This window comes from Tinamus guttatus, unplaced genomic scaffold (genome assembly GCF_059628265.1).
Source record: "Tinamus guttatus ecotype Peru unplaced genomic scaffold, ASM5962826v1 Tinamus_guttatus_pri_ptg000018l, whole genome shotgun sequence".
In the NCBI taxonomy this organism is placed as follows: domain Eukaryota; kingdom Metazoa; phylum Chordata; class Aves; order Tinamiformes; family Tinamidae; genus Tinamus; species Tinamus guttatus.
In genome coordinates this window covers 1827635-1849539 of record NW_028288552.1, presented here as the reverse complement: position 1 = coordinate 1849539, position 21905 = coordinate 1827635, and the positions used below count along the sequence as shown (strand labels likewise).

The window sequence follows — 21905 nt, the reverse complement described above, 5'->3', positions numbered from 1 at the left end:
CGTTACGCAATGCTTTCTGTTCACTGGTGGAAACCTGCTCTTAGCACAACGTTTATGTATTTTGGTTTCCAATCAAAGCTCGGACTAAGTAGCCACCTCTCTCTCGGCAAGACGCTAGTCCCTTCTCTTAACGCTGTTCCCTGATTCTCCAGGCACTAATGTGCAAAAAGATGGTGATGCCCGGAATGGCTGAGGACAAGCGTTCCACAAGCTCACGGCCTTCAACAGACTCCTCCAGATATAAAGAGCCCATGAACCCACAGCCCTGACCAGCACAAGCTGGACACAGTGGAGAAGGACACTGGTACAGAAGAGATGAAGGAAAAGGCACAAATGGACTGTGCATGCCAGTGCCAAGTACGCTTACCTGCAGAAAGAGATTGACTTCCCGTAGTTTTTGCCTTAGTTGTCGCTCGGCCTTTTCTTCAGTCTCTCTTTTGTGCTCTTTCATGTGGCTGAGGTCTGGCGTGCTGGTCTCTACACGGCACCGGAGGGCAGCCACCTCTTCTTCCAGCTGCCGCTTCCTCTTCCGCAGCTGTGCATGGCTCCCATGCATGCAAGCCAACTCTTCCCGCAAACCTTCGTTTGCTTTCTTGAGCTGCCTTGAGTTTCTCTGCTCTGCAGAGAGCCGCTTGCAAAGTTCCTGCACCTGCACACAGCCAAGGCACAGACAGCCTTAAGCATACGCAGTTCTTTGCAGACCCTGCAGGCTGTGCGCTGAGACTCTGCTTGTCACCAGCTCGCTCCGTTTTAAAACCAAGTGAAAGCCATGCTCCTCTGCCAAAAGCAGCACCTCTTTTAAAGGTTTCCCAAAAGACCACCTCAAGTTTCCCGCCCTTCTCAGGTCTCCTCCAGCACTCCCCTAGCCAATAAAGGCTTCACTCCCAGAAGATCACACATCCACAGAGCTAGGCTCCTTCTCCTTTCCTCAGGAGCACACATCACGTGGGGTGTTTTGCATGCAGCGGGGCTGCCAGGGGTCTTCCAGACTTGTCTCACAGTCAGCATTGCCTGACTTTGTCAACACTCCTCCAGAAAGCAGCTTTCTAAGCCATGGACAAAGAAGCCCTATTCGCTCTGGATCCAAGCGGCAGCTTCTTTCCAAGAACTTTTAGGAAGTATCAGGTTTCCAGAAGTCCCCAAAGGTCAACTGCTACTCTAACGGTTTCCTCTCTCCTCAGAAATTCACCTTTTCCACACCACCACCCTGGCACCGCGGCACTCCTGCCCTTTCGGAATGATTAGTTAGACGTTTCCAGGGATCAGAAGAAAGCCCCTTCATTTCCAAACACAGCCACCACGTGAACGTGCACGTGAATACAGAAGTCAGGAGAAGAAACGAGACAGCTTTCCAAAACAAACACACAGAAACAACGAACCACAGCTCACCTTTGTTCTTAATATGTCATCTTCGCTGCCCCCTCCAGAAGGTGCGTCCTTCAGCTTGGCCTGTAGATTCAGCTGGGACTCGCTCTCGCGCCTCTCATAGGTCCTTAGTTTCTTCAGAGCTTTCTCCAGAAGCCTCTTGGACCTGTACAGCCAATTAGGGAGTAAAATAGGAAAGCCATGGGAAAAACAAACAAACAAATAAATAAACAAACAAAAAAAACCCCAAAACACAAGAAGCATTCCCTTTGAGGTTGCTCACAAACCGTTACGTACTCATAGTCTCTGAGTCAATTAAAGGAACCTTGACTCCCAGCTTAGCCGGTATTTCTTACAAATGCTAAAAAGCCATACCTGCTGCATTCTTCCTGCAGTTCCATGTTTTTCTTCACTGCCTCCTCCAGCTGGGCTTCCGCTGCTTGTTTCCTCTCTGCCCCCTTCTTCACTGCCTTTCCTTCACTCTCACACTTTGCACACAGGAAGGAGAAAGCACATACGCAGCTCAGTAAAAAGTGCAAAAGAGCCTGAGAAACAGCTTCCTCTGTCCCCCTGGCACCAGCAGGTGGTACTTAGCTATCCACATCAGTGGACAGCAGAGCTTAAGTTCGAGCTTCAGGGGAATCAGCCGCCATCACTAGGCAACAGTCCTGGGCGTTCAAGGTTACAGAGCTCTTGAACAGTGTAGCTGCCTGCACGCACCCAAAAGGAAAGAAAATCATCGACTGGAAGAGGGAAGTCAGAGCAACCCTTCATGTACCTGCTGATATTTGTCTTCTTTCAGAGGCACGTGTCTTGTCTGTAAGGCAGAGAGCAGATCTTCCAGGCTCTTATGAACCTAAGGAACAAAAAAGCCACACTGATGCTTCCCGGACTCACGCTTGCACCTCATTCAAGGGGTATTAGCGAAGCGAAATGCCACCAACATTTCTCCATCTCACTACTCCTTTACAATCGACCCCCAGTTTGAGCCCTGGAGCAGTTCTCCTTCATTAAGGGCTTGTCTCCTAACTTGGCCCAAGCACACAGCACTGCCTACGCCTGTGCCATTCCTTTATGGATTGACACCTTCGAGCCAAGGAATCCACAGTCAGTAAACAGGGAAGGTGTCAGAGGTTTGGCAATGAAGTCTCCCTTGTCACAGCCTGAGGATGCCGCTTCGGGCTTTGCTTGGCACCAAAGCAATTCCACGAGCTAACTCGCCCTTAGGGCAGCAACAAGTGCTACTGCCTGAGGGCTTAAGCACCAGGACAGCTAAAAAGCAGCAGGCGGTCAAAGCAGCACATGAGTGTCAAAGCCTCTCCTCGCACGCTGCTCAGGCCGCACAGTAGCCAGGGAACCTCTCAACACCAGAAGGCCTTGGAGAGGGACAAAGCAGAGCCGATCCCCTGCGGACTGCCAGAAATGATGTCCCCCTGGGCTCCCCAGGAAAATCTCTTCCCAGAATGTCCCCACATACACACACAGCTAGGCTCAGGAGCTCATGAAGAAGAAAGCTGAGGAGGAGCTTACAGTGGCAGAGCTGTGCAGCTCTTTCTGCAGGGCTTCAATTCGAGCCGTGTGTTGGTCGCTTCTCCCTTCCAGCCTCACCTTTTCAAGCTCAAGCCTTGAAGGAAACACAGGGAGACAGCACTGTGAAATAACGGCCCTCCAAATTCTGGATGGGCTTGCTGCCATGCAGCCAGCTCTTCCTCTTGCTTTTACACCACCCCGGCAGGCAAAGCCTTGCTTCACCGGGGCAGTTCCTTACCGTCCCACTCGTTCTTCCAGCTGCTTTAGGCTAGCTCTTTCCAAGGAGGCTTCCACAAGCTCTTGCAGTTGCTTGGAAGAAGCCATTGCTTCCCTCTCCTTTTCTGACAGGGCCGCCTGCAACTCCTCAACACAATGCTCACTCTGAAGGCGCTGCTCTTCCGACTCCTGCAACTGTCAAACCAGCACCCACGCTACTCGGCTGCATTTACATACAGACAAGCCAAGTGCTTTGACTCCCAAGTCATCTCTCCCAAATCCTCTTGCCTTGCCCTCTCTCCTGCTAGCCTCTTCCATCCCCATCTTGTCTTCCTACAAGCAGTCCCCAAAACCGCCCCAACACCAATCCGCTTCCTTCCACAGGGAGTGCACAGCAAAGACCTTGCCAAACTTAGGCACCAGGGCTATTGCACTAGGCAAGTGAGTCACTTTGAGGCCCTTCAATCTCCGCTGTGGACGTGAGGCCCAGTGCAGGCTCAGCCAGCGCGACCATTCAGAGCACCTGCCTGAGATGCTGCTTCACGTGGACCATGCAAAGCCCCACCTATCCAGGAGGGATGCTGCTTTCTGCAGCTCTCACACTACAGCACCCTGCCCGGTGGAGGAGGAAGAGCAGGTCATTTGGTTCCAGCTTTCACCCACTTCGTGGGTTATGACAGGCCGCAATGACTGACTTGCTCAGGTCCCCCTGGCACCTGTTCTCAGAATACTGCCCTCTGCTTGTTCATCATTTGCCAGGGAAAAACAACATTGTCAGGCTCATTAAGGTAGTTACTGTTTTTGCCTACCTTGCCCTTAAGCCTGTCCAACTCTTTTAGCAACTGCCCTTTCTCTTCCTCCAGGTCCTTGCAACCACGTGTGGCAGCTTCCAGAGAGGCTTCTGACATCAGCTGCTTTCGACGAGCCTCAGCAAGCTCCTGCTCCAGCTGTCTGGCCGTGTCCTGTGGACATAGTTACATGCATAGGAAGAAAAGGCTTGGACCACAGGTTCCGCTTTCTCTTCTTTCCTGTTACACTACAGAGCTGCTTCAGGCTTCAGAGTGAACCTAAACATAACTTATTTTGTCCACACCACTGTGCCTCTGCACAGCTGATGTCTGCTCTCTGTCTGCTGCCAACAGCTAAGCTTTGCCAGCTCGTCTTTAAGCTCGTGGCTTCCTATGAGTTCAAAATGGCCAAGTACTGTTCTCCTTGGAACAGCACATAAACACAGACTGCAGACATCCACGTGCATCTGTGTTTAAGAAAATGCCAGCAATCTGCTCAGATGCACGTGCTGTTATTGAACTGCACACATGACTCTAATCCACAAACCCAGGGCTTCATATTAGATCCTGTGAAAATGAAAGGGCAGGAGTAGCTTACAGAGGCAAAGCTGTGCAGCTCTTTCTGAAGAGCTTCGACTTTAGCTGTCTGTTGGTGAGCTCTGCCTTCCAGCCTCCCATTCTCAAGTTCAAGCCTTCAAAGGAAACATAGGTCTCAGTATGGGAACCCAGTGGAGCACAGACACCCACTCCAAACTGTGAACTGACGGTATCTCAAGCAAACACCTCCCTCCAAATCCCAGATTTGCTTGCTCTCAAGCAGCAAGCTAACCCCGTTGCCTTTACACCCTCCCACAAAGCACAGCCTTGCTTCACTGTGCCAACTCCTTACCTTTCCACTTTGTCTTTCAGCACTTTTAGGCTCTCCATTTCCAAGCAGGCCTTCTTGCATTCTTGCAGTTGCTGAGACAAAGCCAATGCTTCCCTTTGCTTTTCTGCCAGGGCTCTCTTCAAATTCTGAACACACCGCTCAGACTGGAGAAGCTGCTCTTCCAGCTCCTGCAACTGTCAAACCAGGACCCACGCTAGTCAGCTTCCTCTTCACACACTCAAGGCACCTGCTTTCACTCGCAGGTCACCTCTGAAAAACCCTGTTGCTTCGTCCTCTTTCATACTGGCCTCTCCCATCCCGCTGCTTGTTCATTGGTTACAGGGGAAAACAGGGTTGTCAGGGTCCTCGGGCTAGTCACAGCCTTTGCCTACCTTGCCTTTAACCCTGGCCAACTCCTTTTGCAACTGCATTTTCTCCTCCTCCAGCTCCCGGCGAGCACGCGTGGCAGCTTCCAGCGAGGCTTCGGACAGCGCCTGCTTTCTGCGGGCATCGGCGAGCTCCTGCTCCAGCTCCCTGACCCTGCCCTGATGGAATAAGGACACGCATCGCAGGAAAAGCCTTGCACCGTGCACTGTGCTTTTGCTTTTCCTGTTACATTACACGACTCTTCCGAGAAGTAGCTCCCCAAAGGACTACTATGTTTCTTCCCCTTCTCCCATCACCCAGACCTTTCTCAGGCATCTCCCTACCCCTCACTCCTACCCCCGCCTTCATTCCCTTCCAGCCATTGTCAGACTCTGGACAAAAGTCTCTCTCCACCCGAGAGCCACACTTGGACCAGGCCTTTTCACACACACAGAATGAGGCAAACACTCTGCAGAGCAGCACAGTGCACACTTGTGCACCGTGTCCATTTGCAGGCAGACACTTCCCCTTCCACAGCACACTCCAAGGCCACGCAATCTCTTCTCTAACTGTCCACACACACACACACAAGTAGGCTCAGGAGCTCATGAAAAGGAAAGGTCAGGAGTCGCTTACAGAGGCAGAGCTGCGCAGCTCTTTCTGAAGAGCTTCCACCCTGGCAGTCTCATGGCGCGCTGTCACCTCCAGCCCTGTTTTTTCAAACTCAAGCCTTCAAAGGAAACATAGGGCTCAGTATGGGAACCCAACAGAGCACACATACCCACTCCACACTGTGAACTAACAACATCTCAAGCAAAAGCCTCCCTCCAAGTCCCACATTCCCTTGCTGGGATGCAGCAAGGTAATCCCGTTGCCTTTACACCAGCCCACAAAGCAAAGCCTTGCTTCACTCTGGCACTTCCTCACCGTCCAACTTTTTCCCTCAAGAGCTTTATGGTGAAGAGCAGTGTGCCACGTTCTTGCTCTTGCGGGGAAGCAGCCATTGATTCTCTTTGCTTCTCTGCCAGGGCTCTCTTCAACTCCTCAACAGACCGCTCAGACTGGAGACGCCGCTCTTCCGATTCCTGCAACTGTCAAACCAGGAACCATGGGAGTGAGCTTCATCTTCAGCATCGTACACACTGCTTTGACTCCCAAGTCAAATCTCCCAAACTCTGGTGCTTCACCCTCTTTCCTATTGACCTCTCCTGTCCCCATCCTGATTTTCTACAAGCAGACAGCTCCGACTGACAAGGGAAAAGAGCGCTTTCTGCAGCTCTCAAACTACACTGCCCTGCACAGCACAGCACATGAAGAAGAGCACGTCGTTGCGCTCAAGGCTCCACCGCCCTCATGGGTTACGGCAGTGCGGAACTACTGACTTCATCACATCTCACTTGTACCTGTGCTCAGAATGCTGCCTTGTCCTTCTCATCATTTACAGAGGAAGAACAGCCCTGTTACGCTCATTATTGTTGTTATGGCATTTGCCTACCTTGCCTTTAACCCTGGCCAACTCCTTCTGCAGCTGCCCTTGCTCTTCCTCCAGGTCCTGGCAGGAACGTGGGGCAGCTTCCAGCAAGGCTTCTGCTGGCGACTGCTTTTTAGGAGCATCAGCAAGCTCCTCACCCAGCTCTCCAATACTATCCTAATGAAATAGTTACACACATAGGAAGAAAAAGCTTGGAGCACGCACTATGCATTTCTAATAAGGCACTTGCTATGAGAGCTCGGACATTCCCAGACCCTGCTTCCTCACAAGCCCCGTGGAGCAGCTTGCACACAGCTAAAGCTGTTCCAGTTCACTGGAACAAACGTGTGGCAGAAGCAGCCAAAGAAGGAGCAGAGCCTCCTCGGTGCAGGGCCCACACCCAGAGCAACCTCCTGAGAAGATCCCCCCACGGGGAACCCACTGTGCCCCCCGCTGAAAGCACCTCAGAATCCCAGGGAGAATCGTTGTCCTCCTCCGGCTCCGCTCCTGCTGCCGATGGAACATCTGCAAGGGAAATAAGGAAGGGCACACCATGAGTGCTTCTCTCACTCTGCTGCTCTCCTCCATCAGGCAACACCCACAGCCAAGGGACAGATAATGCTGTTACTAGAGTGTTTAAAAAAAAAGAAGAAAAAGCAGCGTCATTCAAGAGCATCCTCACTCTGAACCGCACCACTGTGTTCTCACCCTTCCTCCCGCATGCTCACACAGGCAGGAAGTCACCACGAAATAACACTCCTTGCAGTCCAGCACTTCCACAAAACATCTTCCTCACTTGACCTTCCCCTCTGCCCTGGCATTTGCTGGCAAGGGCAGAATTGGGGCTTTCCCATCTCAGCAGCAGCTCATCACCAGCACTCACTGACTCAGACCAAGGAGCAAACAAACACAGGGGCTCAACGCTTCTGAACTCACCTCTACTAACAGGGAGGGCTGCTGCAGCATTTGCAACTTGAGGACCACCTGCTGCTTCCTCCCCATCCCGTGCAGGTGATTCCTCCTGAAAGAGGCCGGCCAAAAGAGTTGGAAGGAACAGAAAGAAGCACCCGTTGCACAGGAAAGGGCACCGTGCAAAGTACTTCTATTCCCTGTACCTGTACAGGGAAAAACGTTCTCACTTTTCTTTTACAAGGCCTGCACTCCTCCCTTAGGAGGATGTTTCTGTGCACAGCAATACCCAGTCTCACAGACATGCTGTTCCTCTTCAACAGAGACTCTCAGAAGTGCAGCCTGGACACAGGCTGAGCCTACATTCACCTACATTCAAATATGCAGGAGCACACACACCCTTTCCCCCGCTCCTCTGCAACAACAAAAACCAACAGAAAGCACCTCAGAATCCAAGAGGGAGTCTCCGTCTTTCTCCTGCTCCGCTCCCGCTGCCAAGGAAACATCTGCAAGGGAAATAAGGAAGGGCACACCATGAGTGCTCCTTTCACTCTGCTGCTCTCCTCCGTCAGGCAACACCCACAGCCAAGGGACAGATAATGCTGTTACTAGAGTCTTCAAAAAAAGAAGAAAAAGCAGCGTCATTCAAGAGCATCCTCACGCTCAGCCGCACCACTGTGTTCTCACCCCTTCCCCAGCCCTTCTCTGCAGCAGAAGTCGCCCAAGCCCAGCAGGACAGCTCACACAGCTACAACCAACAGCCAACAGAGGGGCAGCGAGCACCCAAACGCGGCTCTGCAAGGCCGGAGTCCTGGAGGAGGGAGCCGTGCGGGCAGCTGCTCTCCCAAACTCGCGCTCCAGAGTCTGGCACCCACAGTCCATTTGCATCGCAACGGAGGGGTCCTCAAAGCACTACACAAAATATCCTCACGTGCGCAGCGAGTCACCAAGAAACAGTGCTCCTTGCACTCCAGCACTACCACAAAACGCCTCCCTCAGCTGACGTGCCCTCCGCCCTCTCCTTTGGTGGCAAGGGCAGAATCGGGGCTGCCCCGTCTCACAAGCACGGCACCGTTTCCATGCACTGGCCCTCACAGCCACCAAACAAGACGTGGCCTTCAACGTGCCCTTCAACTCACCTCGCACACAAGCCGGGGCTCCTGCAGCGTTTGTATCCTGAGGACCATCAGCGGCCTCCTCTCCATCCCTTGCAGGTGCTTCGTCCTGAAAGAGGCCAGCCAAAACAGTTGCAAAGAACAGAAAGAAGCACTCCCTGTGCAGGCAATAGACACCCTGCAAACTACTTCCCTCTACCCACACAGGGAAAAATGGTCTGACTTCCTTTCTTTGAGGCCTGCAACTCCTCCCTTGAGAAGACGTTTGAGTAGACAGCAGTACCCAATGTCACATATGTGCTCTTCTGCTTCTGAAGAGACCCTCACAAGCGCAGCCTGCGCACAGTCTCAGCCTGCCTTCACCCACGTTCCAATACCCAGGAGCACACACACCCTTTCCCCTCTCCTTTGCACCAATGAAAACCAACAGTTGCCTGCTTTTCAGTAACCTTAGTCCAACTCCGCCTCTTTCCTCCCTTGCACTTTTTTACCCAAAACAGCGCTCCAAGTCAAAACCCACGTTATTGCTGTTGGGCTTCTTACTTGGCTGCAGGATTCCATACACTGTCCTTTTCATGGATACTTTGGCAAAGAAACAGCAACCCCACCAAACTCTTGCAGAGCCAGAATCTGGACCCTTTGAGTATTGCACTACAAATCCCATGCAAGGGCCACTTGCTATGAGAGCTCGGACATTCCCAGACCCTGCTTCCTCACAAGCCTCGTGGAGCAGCTTGCACACAGCTAAAGCTGCCCAAGTTCACTGGAACAAACGTATGGCAGAAGCAGCCAAAGAAGGAGCAGAGCCTCCTCGGTGCAGGGCCCACACCCAGAGCAACCTCCTGAGAAGATCCCCCCACGGGGAACCCACTGTGGCCCCCCCGCTGAAAGCACCTCAGAATCCCAGGGAGAATCGTTGTCCTCCTCCGGCTCCGCTCCTGCTGCCGATGGAACATCTGCAAGGGAAATAAGGAAGGGCACACCATGAGTGCTTCTCTCACTCTGCTGCTCTCCTCCATCAGGCAACACCCACAGCCAAGGGACAGATAATGTTGTTACTAGAGTGTTTAAAAAAAGAAGAAAAAGCAGCGTCATTCAAGAGCATCCTCACTCTGAGCCCCACCACTGTGTTCTCACCCTTCCTCCCACATCCTCACACAGGCAGGAAGTCACCACGAAATAACACTCCTTGCACTCCAGCACTTCCACAAAACATCTTCCTCACTTGACCTTCCCCTCTGCCCTGGCATTTGCTGGCAAGGGCAGAATTGGGGCTTTCCCATCTCAGCAGCAGCTCATCACCGGCATTCACTGACTCAGACCAAGGAGCAAACAAACACAGGGGCTCAACGCTTCTGAACTCACCTCTACTGACAGGGAGGGCTGCTGCAGCATTTGCAACTTGAGGACCACCTGCTGCTTCCTCCCCATCCCGTGCAGGTGATTCCTCCTGAAAGAGGCCAGCCAAAAGAGTTGGAAGGAACAGAAAGAAGCACCCGTTGCACAGGAAAGGACACCGTGCAAAGTACTTCTATTCCCTGTACCTGTACAGGGAAAAATGTTCTCACTTTTCTTTTACAAGGCCTGCACTCCTCCCTTAGGAGGATGTTTCTGTGCACAGCAATACCCAGTGTCACAGACATGATGTTCCTCTTCAACAGAGACTCTCAGAAGTGCAGCCTGGACACAGGCTGAGCCTACATTCACCTACATTCAAATATGCAGGAGCACACACACCCTTTCCCCCGCTCCTCTGCAACAACAAAAACCAACAGAAAGCACCTCAGAATCCAAGAGGGAGTCTCCGTCTTTCTCCTGCTCCGCTCCCGCTGCCAAGGAAACATCTACAAGGGAAAGAAGGAAGGGCACACCATGAGTGCTTCTTTCACTCTGCTGCTCTCCTCCATCAGGAAAGCCCCAGCGAGCAAACACACAGCAGGACCCGTGTTTACTAACTCACCTTTCTCACCAGCCACTGATCCTGCAGCATCTTTATCCTGAGGACCACCAGCACCTTCCTCTCCATCCTTTTCAGATGATGCTTCCTAAGAGAGGTCAGGAAAAAAAAAAAAAGTGTTGCAAAGAACAGAAAGAAGCATCTTCTGCAGCGGCAATTCACACTTTGCAAAATGCTTCATTTCCCTGGGTTACTACACAGGAGAGTTCTCTCTTGTCTGCTGCAAAGAAAGGCCTGCAGGTTTTCCACAGGAATGCCTTTGGGCAGACAGCAATAGCCAGCACCACAGACATGCTGCTCTGCCCCTCACAAGCATGGCCTAGACACACTCTGACTCCAGCTTCAACAACACGGTGACACACACGAGCACACTCCCCATCTGCCCCTTCTTTTCACCCAGGACAAGCAACAGCTGCCTGCTTCTCCGACAGCCTTAGTCCAGCTTCCCTCCCTTTCCTCACGGGCACTCTTCAACCCACTAGCACATCTCCCTGTGCTGCAGTAGCTCCTCGCAGACGGCATCTGCGACACTCTCTCAAAGCTCACTGACAAGAGGGCAACCAGGAGAAGAAGGAAATCTTGCCTGCATCTCCAGCACTGCAGGGTGCCTTCCAGCATCATCCTCGGAATCCTCAGAATCGCTGCACAGTCCCAGTGCCAAACACCTCTTCTGCAGGAGAAACAGCAAAAATAAAGAGACATCATCAGAGGGGAAACAGGCAGCGGGAGATCAGGCGCACGTGAGCCTGGAATGCCATTCCCATGTGCCAGGAGACAAAGACACCGGCTACAGGAGCTCCCTGCTGAGCACACTTGAGGAACCTCACAAGGAGGACAGGAGAGCCAGGGGATGAAGCATCTCAGCCCACTTTGAACAATAAATGCCTTTCTCCCACATCAGTCACAATTCTACCACCCCTTTGTTCCTGGAAACCGACAGCAAGGTCTGCAGGACAAAGGAACAGGTAATCTAGGAGCTCATCAGCTTTCATTCTCTAGAAATCTCACGCACATCAAGACCGTGCGGTCATTTCTCTTGTCACCTAGTGCTCTTCTGCCCCCGACCACCAGACTGCTGCGTGCTCTGCCACGGCTACCAGACTTGGAGGAAGTAGCTCACAGCAGCAGGAAGGGGGCCAGGCAGGAGACCGCTTTGCAGGAGCAAAGCCACCGCACTGCAAGCGCCCTTTCGCTCAAATCCACACAGCTCAGCCCTCCAAACCACTCACTCAATTTCCACAGAAATTCTGCCTCTTGGGCCACTTCACCTTGGCAGCTAAACGGCGTCTTTCTAATTCGGAGGCAGGAACGGAGTTGTCCTCGCTCTCCTCGTCATCAGTATCTTGAACGCTTGAAAAGTTAAGACAAGAAGGACTGTGTCTCTCTCCAGGCTCTCCTCTTCTGAGGCAGGGGAAAGGATTGGGGGAAAGCGCTTGTTCAAGCCTCACCATACAAAGCATTCACGGGAAAGCTCCTCTCCCACTGTGAAAACATTAATTGACACGATTAATTCTTAGCATGTCAGACCTTCAGAAGTCAACACGGCCCACAAGCACCTAACACAGGCACTTCTGCAGGCCACGCTGCAGGGGAACAGTCACACAAGACAGCAGGGACAAAAGCAGGCCCCAACCTGCCCTTGACTTCTCGCACCCTACTGAATTCTAACCCCCTTCCCCTCAAAGGACATTAGCAAAGAAAATCAACACTGCCCTTACATTTCCTTCTAAGCTTCCTCAACAAAATACTAGCATGGGACAAACGCGCGTTGGGAGCAGACAGTTAGCAAACGCTGCGGGGCGCTGACGGGATAGGAAGCTAATGAAGTGCTCAACTACTCGCACCACACGCACACGCACACGCACACGCAGAGCCCCAGCAGTTCCTCCACGCTTAAGGATCCTACCTCCGCTGGCCGCAGCACAGGCGCCCGATGCAGAGGCAGCAGCTCCTGCTCCGGGAGGCGAGCTGAGTCCTGCCATGCCTACTGGGCCGCCTGCACGCGCCCTCTGCGCGCACTCTGCCAGCTCTTCACTAACGCTGCAGACAGGAAGAAAGGAAGGACTGTCACCAAACCCAACGGCATCCTTGTACACGGCTCTTCTAGGACACAACGAGCCACTGCTTCTCCACGCTACGCCTATTCAGAGCCATCTGGCAAGCTGACACACACGGGCTAGTTACACATACCCACGCACACCCGCCCTTCCTGCTCCCCTTGCTACAGGCCCAGGGCAAGGGGAAGCGGCAGAAGAAAGGACCTCTGCATTTGGTCTCATGCGCTGCTCTGGGGAGGGCTTCGTATACACTCCACTTGCCCAAAGCACACTTTTCAGGCTCGCTATTGCTCACAGCTCAGCTCAGCACCACCAACTTGAAACCTGACCGAGCAGTCGGGGTGGAGTCAAGGAAAACCTCCCGGTTCACACTTGACACTACATGTTCCAGAACATGCCCTTTTGCCCAGCTTCCACAGACGTCTCCACACATCATTAAACCTTGCTGCTCTTAACAAGAGCGTCCATAAGCCAACACGCACATTCACACACCTCAGCAACTCTAACGTCACCTAAAGCACTTACCGAGCATGCAGAAAAGTCCTAGCATACTCCTCCGCCGTCCACCCAGCAACATCTTTCTGGGAAAGATCAGCACCATGGCGAAGAAGAGTGTCTAGGATGCTCCTGTTCCCAGTCGAAGCAGCCCGCATTAAAGGGGTCCTAGAGCATCCAAAAGAGGAGAGGAAAGCTCGGAGCCAACGCAGACATTTCACTCGCATGCCTTTCAGCCCTCTTTGCTCCCACAACAATTGCTTCCCCCTTTCCCACAGGCAGAAGCAAAGCAAAGGCAGCTACACGGAAGCACAGCACAACTCGGAAGGAACGGGGCCTCCGGACACGCTCTTCGGACAAGCCCTTCACCTGGCAGACTGGTCTCGAGCGTTCACATCAGCTCCTTTGCCAAGCAGGAACTCCACCATCTCGCCGTGACCACCCGACACGGCAAGGGCAAGGGGCGTGCAGCCCATCTGCAAGCATAAAGCGCCCCCAGTCAGAACCAAACAGCCAGGGAAAGCCACTCTCTCTTTCCGAGAGCAGCCTCACCCACATTCTACACTTACCTTATCCTTAGCCTCGAGAAGGGCGCTGTGCTCCACTAGCTGCCCTGCTAGAGAGGTGTTACGAGCAAGGACAGCCAGGTGAAGGGCAGTGTTGCCGGTAACGTCGGCAAGATTAGGGTTGGCACCACGCGCCAGCAGAATGGCCACGCATTCTTCTTGCTGGCACTGCACTGCCTGCAAGCAACACGGCAAAGAAAAGGAAGCCTTCCCAGCAACTACGTTTCCCTCCCTCAGCGCTCCCACAGCCGGCCAAGCGCACAAAGCAACCCTGGCCTTCCCCGAGGAGGCAACGTGGGCCCATTCTGCGCCAATCGCAACACAGTCTCCACCTGTCCCAACATCACGCATCACCCCAGAGACGCAGCGCTCTGGGTGCAGCTTGGAAGCCCTCCCTCAACGTGAGCCCGTGCTCCACGTACCTTCATCAGTGGAGATCTCTTGTAGCCGTCCCGCGCATCCAGCTTGCACTTCTTCTCCACTAAATAGGACACGATCTCCGAGTGCCCATTAGCGCAAGCGAGATGCAGGGGTGTCCTACAAAGGCAACACATTCCATTAACACGCACACACGCGCCGAGCTGCACACACCGCTCCTGCCTCTGTCCCGGGCCTAGGGCCACCGCTGTCCGCAGCCACAAGAGCAGCTTAGAAAGAGTCGCCCATTCCGGCAGCAACGGCAGCAGCTGCACACCCCAAGCCCAGAGGGAGGGGCTAGGAAAAGTCACCCCCACCCCACGCAGCACCCGCTTCCCGCAGCTCCGCACCCGCTTCCCTGCAAAGGGGCTCCTGCGCCCAGGCACAGCGGTCTGCCCACGCAGCCCCACGCTGCCGGGCGCAAGCGTCTGCCCTCCATCCCTCTGCCCGCGCAACCGCCCGCTGCCTCCAACAGCACCACCCACGCTGCCCAGCAAGGACCACCCAGGCTTGGTTGGCCACCTCCAGCCTTCGCCAAGGCGCCCTGCGGCTTGCGCCAGCACCGCTTGCGTGGCAACAGAGTGCCGCACGCCGGGGACACGGGCTTTCCAAGAGCAGCACAGCAGCCTCGGGCGGTGCTGCTGGGGCAGGGCCTGCCACCCGGCCTTCCCCGCAGCAGCCTCGAGCACACGCGCCCTCCACGCCCGGCCAGGCCCTCGCGAAGAGCCGGCAAAGCCCCGGCCGGCGCCGCCCCCCTCACCGCTTGGCCTTGTCGCGCCCGTCGAGGCCGCGTGTCGGCAGCCGCCGCAGCGCAGCCAGGTCTCCGCGGGCGGCCGCGCGGTGCAGCTCGCTCAGCTCCTCCTCGCGAAGCTCGTAGCGAGCGCCCACGCAGGCCAGGGAAGCGCCGCCGGGCGCCGCCGCCCCCCGCCCCTTGCCGAAGAGCGCCAGGAAGCGCTTCATGCTGCGGCGGGGACGCGGACACGGCCAGAGAGAGACGGCCCCGCCTCGGGCGGGCGGGGCAGAGGAGCCGAGCCCCGAGCAGGGGCCGCGGCCGGGACAGCTGCGGCGGGGCTGAGCCCCGGCGGGCTGCGGGAGCGGGGGTCGCGGGCTCGGAGCCCCCGCGCCGGGAGCAGAGGCGCGCTCCGAGGGCCGGGACGCAGCGAGGCTCCCAGCGAGGCACGCGCCGACCGTCGCTCCGGCACTGGCGGCCGCAGCACTGAGGCCGCGCGGCGACGGCGCCAGGCGCAACAGCCGCGGCGAGGGCGTCACAGGGCGGCGGGGTGACGCCGCGGGGTGACACTGCCACGCGCCACAGGCGGCTCCTCGACGTGGGGCTGCAGCGCACCCACAAGGGGCTGCGGCTCCCCGAGAAAGAGCACCGCCGCTGTTAGCTTGGTTGTCGCTCAACTATCTTTTTCATGTTCTCCTATGATTGTGAATCTGCTACTTGTTGTAGATCTGCCAGCGCTGCCAGTTATTATCATTAGTAGAAAATCATCTTTCATTTCACAAAAATCCCCATTTACGTCTTGTCGGTATTTACTCAACTGAATCGAGCAGAAAAGCAGAACCAGCCAAAAATAATAATAAAAATAATCCCCAGCCACGCTCATACTATAGATTGCGATTAAATGTTTGAAGTGCATGAGTAGGGTGGAGGTGTTAGTTTGTATATTGATATATGCCCTTCATGATGAGTCTGGATTTTACTACTTGTAGGACTGAGGCAGGAATAAGTTCGTGAGATGGGATGCTAGCCCGAGGTGCTCTTAGGCTACTGAACAGCAGCGGAATACTTCCATAAGATGTTTGAATGAAGATTTTTTCCCTCCACTTCGGCATGTGTACATGTTAGCAGGAGGAAAAATAGCAAAGCTTGTATTTGATAAAAGGAGCGCGCAGTTGGCTGTTGATTACGGTGCTATTAGTGGTCCATATATACCAAGAAGACACTCAGAACAGGTACTGGGACTGCTGCCATTATCACTGATGAGGAAGGTCACCTCTCTTTTTGCAGTGAGGTTGCAAGTCTTTAATTGCGCCTGCTCCTGTCCAACAGTGCCTTACAAGCCATGTATAAAGCTGATACTGTGTGGTTAGCCGGTAAGTATTACCTGCCATAGTGCTAGAGATAGAAACTGGGCTCTGTGCAACGGAACTCGAAGCCTGTGTCTCAAGTTCCTAAACGAGGACTCCAGAGGGAGCAGCCGTGTTCCCCCCTCAGGGGAAGAGGAAGCCTCTCTGGTGTGGGGGATAGAGATCTTTCTCTTGGGGATGTAATTGAAGTGGCCACCAGATAAGCACTGGCTTCTCACTTACTTGGAAATCATCCTTAAATTCAAATGTACATTACTGTTCCAAATGAATGGGATTCTTCTAATCGGGACTTTTTTTTTGGAACTTGTCCATGCTATGCACACATTGCTAGGACATCCTGCACACTGCATTCTTTAACTACTAAATTAGCTCTTTAGCTTTGAAGGCCAGCTAGCAGTGTGAGTGTATTGTTCACACAGTCATTGAGCATTCCCAGATTTTTGTAGCCAAACCCTAACAGATGTCCAAATCTCTCTGGAATTACTGGAAGCAACCAGGAGGCTGTCATCTCCACATTGCCCTTGGTCTTAGCTTAAGGCTACAGGTGCCTCCTAAACCACAGCAGGGTTTGCTGCGTCCTCACAGTGGATGTGCCATCAAGCACTGCCAGTCCAGACCAGCTTTCTTCTCAAAGTTCAAACTAGCTTATTTTTATGAAGACTGGGCCATTTTGGAGCTCTTTTTGTACACCACATGTTTAAAATCAAAACTGCACCAAGCAATAAAAAAGCCAACACTAAGATAAAATACATATATATTAGTAAATTAACACCAGAGTAATATAGATATGTACATGTGCCTAGGTGAGGTGCTCTGGGATTGCATAGTCCTCAAATGGCCTGGTAAGCAGCCAAACTTCCTTTCAGAACACATTATGGCAGACGTTACTGCATCTTCTTCTGCCTTTGAACTCCTTTGGGAGTTTGGGCTACTGTTGTCACTCAGCAAACCTCTCCTTATCGAGTGCATTAAGACCAGCCACTCTTAGGTAAACTAAGATTCTTGTAAAGGCCTTTGGGATCTTACAGCAGGGTTTTGCCTCCCCCTTTGGGAATCCCTGCCGACTACTCCCATGCACTTTCTTGTTCCTTCTCATCTTTGGAAAGGGCTTCCGGGAGGCTGCGCTCCATCAGCTTGCCAGGCCTCGAGCTGCTGCCGACCGTTTGCGGCTCGCCTGATCGTGCTTCTTGGCTGGCTCCTAGGCAAGGGGGACAGCTGCTGTGGGCCAGGCCTCAGGAGCCTTCCGCCATTGCCAGCACCTGCCAGCCATCTTTGAGAGCGGCCTCCCCCTGGCAGCGCAGGAGCGCTCTGAAGGGCAGCAGGAGGCAAACAGAGCCCCCAACTCCAGGCCCCTGTCTAAAAACCCAGCGGAGCTTTCAACCTCCCCTGAGGAAAAGGACACAGGCTGCACGCTGCCAGCAAGCGGCCAGACTCCTGCCAGGGTTCCCCCCTTGGCAGCAAGCCCGCCGCTCCCATTCTGTAAGAGGGACAGGCAGCGGGAGGAAGAGGGAACAGGCGCGTGCGCAGGGCAGGCCAAGTCACGAAGGGGACGGGAATAAAACAGAGATGTCCCAGGCTACAAGCTTTATTAAATACAGAATTGGAACAGAACACCTTCACTTGAATGCAGCTCGATGTCATCTACACACCACTCCGCCAAGAGCTAGAGGGCACGTTTCCCCAGGCTTCCTTCCTCTCGGGATATCCTCTCTTGGCAGTCCCCGCTCCAGAAAGCCACTTCTGAGGAAGGCGCGCGCGGCAGGGGGAACAAAAGGCCCTCTGTTAGTGTTACAGGAGCAAAAGGGAGCAAGTCCCAAACCAAAGGAACCAACCCCATTCATCCCAGTAGACGGGCACCTCTGCTCACAATGCAGACACATTCAACCCAAGGCACTTGTGTCCACCCAAGCAAATGCAAGGGGCTCTAAAGCAACAGCTGGCCACTCGGCAGCTGATTGAAGCCAACAGGAACCCAAAGAATTGCAAAGCAGGGGCCACCTGCTTGCAAACAGGCCCCGTCCCTGAAAAGGCCCGACTAGAGCCCCCCGGAGAGGGGATTATTCGGGGCTCTGGGGGCGGCCTTGCATGTGCACATACACTGTTTCTTCTCTTTTTTAAGGACAGGCACATAATATTCTGTGCCACCAGTATTTGGATCACGATGAAGGTGTCACATAAATCTCCAGGTTGCAATTACCTCGCTCACGTTCTTCAGCGACATTTTTGACCATTCCTCACGCACCTGCAAGTATAACACAGGATACCCTTAAGTCCTCAGCAGTTACATTCCTCTAGTACTACCTTCTACGGCCTTTTGAAACCTAACTGTAACATGAAATGCAAACTGGAAACAACACCCTCAATCCTGAGAAATGCTTTGTCCACCAAAACACAGCATTGCCACTACTCTGTGCCATTAATTGTATCACAACACAATTGCCACTCATCACGTTTCCCTCATTCTGGCTTTGCAGAAGGGCATCAAAAAGCACAAGGAGGATATAAGCACACATGGCCAGAGGTCTAGTCCCAAGGACACAAGCTGCATATTTACACTGTTCACAGCGAGCAATCCGATTTGTGATGCCTGCTTTTTTTCTCATTACAAATCAACACTCTTTAATTTACTCCGCAGCAAAGGACTCAGGCCAGAAAGAGCTGGCTTTCCTTGCAGCAGCCACATTCTAGACAGCCTTTTTCATGGCAGCTCTGCTGACTTGCTGTTTAGCCACAGGAGTGCCTGAGGACAGTCACCTGGATCACCCTCTGAGACCCCCACAAGGCAATGCCCAAAGCCGAGCAGCTCAGCTTCAGAACACTACAGGTATGGGGACAGCTACAGCCCGCAGGCATCTCCTTTCAACAGGACCCTTGCTACGCTGCAGGCACCACAGCACTGAGTCACAACTGGAGCTGCCTGAAGCCTTCCCAGGATTGTAAAAGATGGAAGAGGAGAGCTTGCCCTTGCCTCCACTCTGTGCAAATCAGGGAAGGGATCATGGCATTCAGTGAAGAATGCTTCGCCCTCTTGTCCAACTCTTGCCACACGGGCCCCAAACCTCACCATTCCGTGAGGACCGTGCTCTCCACACACACTGCAACGGCTGGGGCACACTCGGACCAGAGCTATCGCTGAGGTTGCAGCAGGCTCTGAGCATTGCCTCATGGAGTCTCTCAGGGCGATCCAGGGGACTGTGCTCGCCCAGTTGTGAGGGGCACCAATGCTGTTTGCACTAGCAGACTGGGTGTCCCGGAGCTAGGCAGGAATGCGTGCTCCTTTTCCCCTTAAAAGCTGAACCCTGCTCATTCATACTCTGTGGGCAGCTCATTCGAGCACAGCGTGCATGTCCAATGCCTTACCTCAGCCATTTGAGCTTCCACTCTGTCTGCCACACAGGAAGCATTGCCCGCTGCGTTCAGCATCAAAGAGCGGCTGCTGCCCAGCTCAGGAGGGTAGGCAGCAGCGGCTTCCGCAAGGCCTCCGATAACTCTGCCTTGCTGCAGGCGTCTGCTGAGAGCCAGTTCATTTCCCAGATCCCTGATTCTCTGCTGCATTCGTCCTACCAGGGAAGCTTGTTCCACCTGCTCCTGGGTGGCTGCCTGTGTCTGAAGCAGATGGTGCCATTTCAGCCTCCAGGGAAGAAGAACTTTCCCCCCATGCCCGACGACAGTTTCCACACACCCCCTTGGAAGAGCACAGCCTTACTCAGGCGCCTCCTCACTGCCCTCAAGAATCCACGGCCGCAGCCAGAGGCACCACGTTACGCAATGCTTTCTGTTCACTGGTGGAAACCTGCTCTTAGCACAACGTTTATGTATTTTGGTTTCCAATCAAAGCTCGGACTAAGTAGCCACCTCTCTCTCGGCAAGACGCTAGTCCCTTCTCTTAACGCTGTTCCCTGATTCTCCAGGCACTAATGTGCAAAAAGATGGTGATGCCCGGAATGGCTGAGGACAAGCGTTCCACAAGCTCACGGCCTTCAACAGACTCCTCCAGATATAAAGAGCCCATGAACCCACAGCCCTGACCAGCACAAGCTGGACACAGTGGAGAAGGACACTGGTACAGAAGAGATGAAGGAAAAGGCACAAATGGACTGTGCATGCCAGTGCCAAGTACGCTTACCTGCAGAAAGAGATTGACTTCCCGTAGTTTTTGCCTTAGTTGTCGCTCGGCCTTTTCTTCAGTCTCTCTTTTGTGCTCTTTGATGTGGCTGAGGTCTGGCGTGCTGGTCTCTACACGGCACCGGAGGGCAGCCACCTCTTCTTCCAGCTGCCGCTTCCTCTTCCGCAGCTGTGCATGGCTCCCATGCATGCAAGCCAACTCTTCCCGCAAACCTTCGTTTGCTTTCTTGAGCTGCCTTGAGTTTCTCTGCTCTGCAGAGAGCCGCTTGCAAAGTTCCTGCACCTGCACACAGCCAAGGCACAGACAGAGAGCTTTAACCATACGCAGTTCTTTGCAGACCCTGCAGGCTGTGCGCTGAGACTCTGCTTGTCACCAACTCGCTCCGTTTTAAAACCAAGTGAAAGCCATGCTCCTCTGCCAAAAGCAGCACCTCTTTTAAAGGTTTCCCAAAAGACCACCTCAAGTTTCCCGCCCTTCTCAGGTCTCCTCCAGCACTCCCCTAGCCAATAAAGGCTTCACTCCCAGAAGATCACACATCCACAGAGCTAGGCTCCTTCTCCTTTCCTCAGGAGCACACATCACGTGGGGTGTTTTGCATGCAGCGGGGCTGCCAGGGGTCTTCCAGACTTGTCTCACAGTCAGCATTGCCTGACTTTGTCAACACTCCTCCAGAAAGCAGCTTTCTAAGCCATGGACAAAGAAGCCCTATTCGCTCTGGATCCAAGCGGCAGCTTCTTTCCAAGAACTTTTAGGAAGTATCAGGTTTCCAGAAGTCCCCAAAGGTCAACTGCTACTCTAACGGTTTCCTCTCTCCTCAGAAATTCACCTTTTCCACACCACCACCCTGGCACCGCGGCACTCCTGCCCTTTCGGAATGATTAGTTAGACGTTTCCAGGGATCAGAAGAAAGCCCCTTCATTTCCAAACACAGCCACCACGTGAACGTGCACGTGAATACAGAAGTCAGGAGAAGAAACGAGACAGCTTTCCAAAACAAACACACAGAAACAACGAACCACAGCTCACCTTTGTTCTTAATATGTCATCTTCGCTGCCCCCTCCAGAAGGTGCGTCCTTCAGCTTGGCCTGTAGATTCAGCTGGGACTCGCTCTCGCACCTCTCATAGGTCCTTAGTTTCTTCAGAGCTTTGTCCAGAAGCCTCTTGGACCTGCACAGCCAATTAGGGAGTAAAATAGGAAAGCCATGGGGAAAACAAACAAACAAATAAATAAACAAACAAAAAAAACCCCAAAACACAAGAAGCATTCCCTTTGAGGTTGCTCACAAACCGTTACGTACTCATAGTCTCTGAGTCAATTAAAGGAACCTTGACTCCCAGCTTAGACGATATTTCTTACAAATGCTAAAAAGCCATACCTGCTGCATTCTTCCTGCAGTTCCATGTTTTTCTTCACTGCCTCCTCCAGCTGGGCTTCCGCTGCTTGTTTCCTCTCTGCCCCCTTCTTCACTGCCTTTCCTTCACTCTCACACTTTGCACACAGGAAGGAGAAAGCACATACGCAGCTCAGTAAAAAGTGCAAAAGAGCCTGAGAAACAGCTTC

At 53.5% G+C, this 21905-nt stretch overlaps 1 protein-coding gene and 1 pseudogene across 1 annotated transcript; both read right to left on the bottom strand.

Moving 5' to 3' along the window:
* Positions 1-114: 114 nt before the first annotated feature.
* Positions 115-19772, bottom strand: LOC148596302 (uncharacterized). The gene is given in 16 exon segments (XM_088524207.1): positions 115-324; positions 326-649; positions 1390-1531; positions 1741-1853; positions 2896-2989; positions 3134-3306; positions 5160-5312; positions 10589-10673; positions 13168-13305; positions 13507-13613; positions 13707-13880; positions 14126-14240; positions 14881-15100; positions 15144-15336; positions 18415-18459; positions 19578-19772. Coding segments are annotated over 16 exon segments (2481 nt in total).
* Positions 19773-20090: 318 nt separating this feature from the next.
* Positions 20091-21752, bottom strand: LOC148596301 (ankyrin repeat domain-containing protein 26-like; annotated as a pseudogene).
* Between the last annotated feature and the right edge of the window lie 153 nt (positions 21753-21905).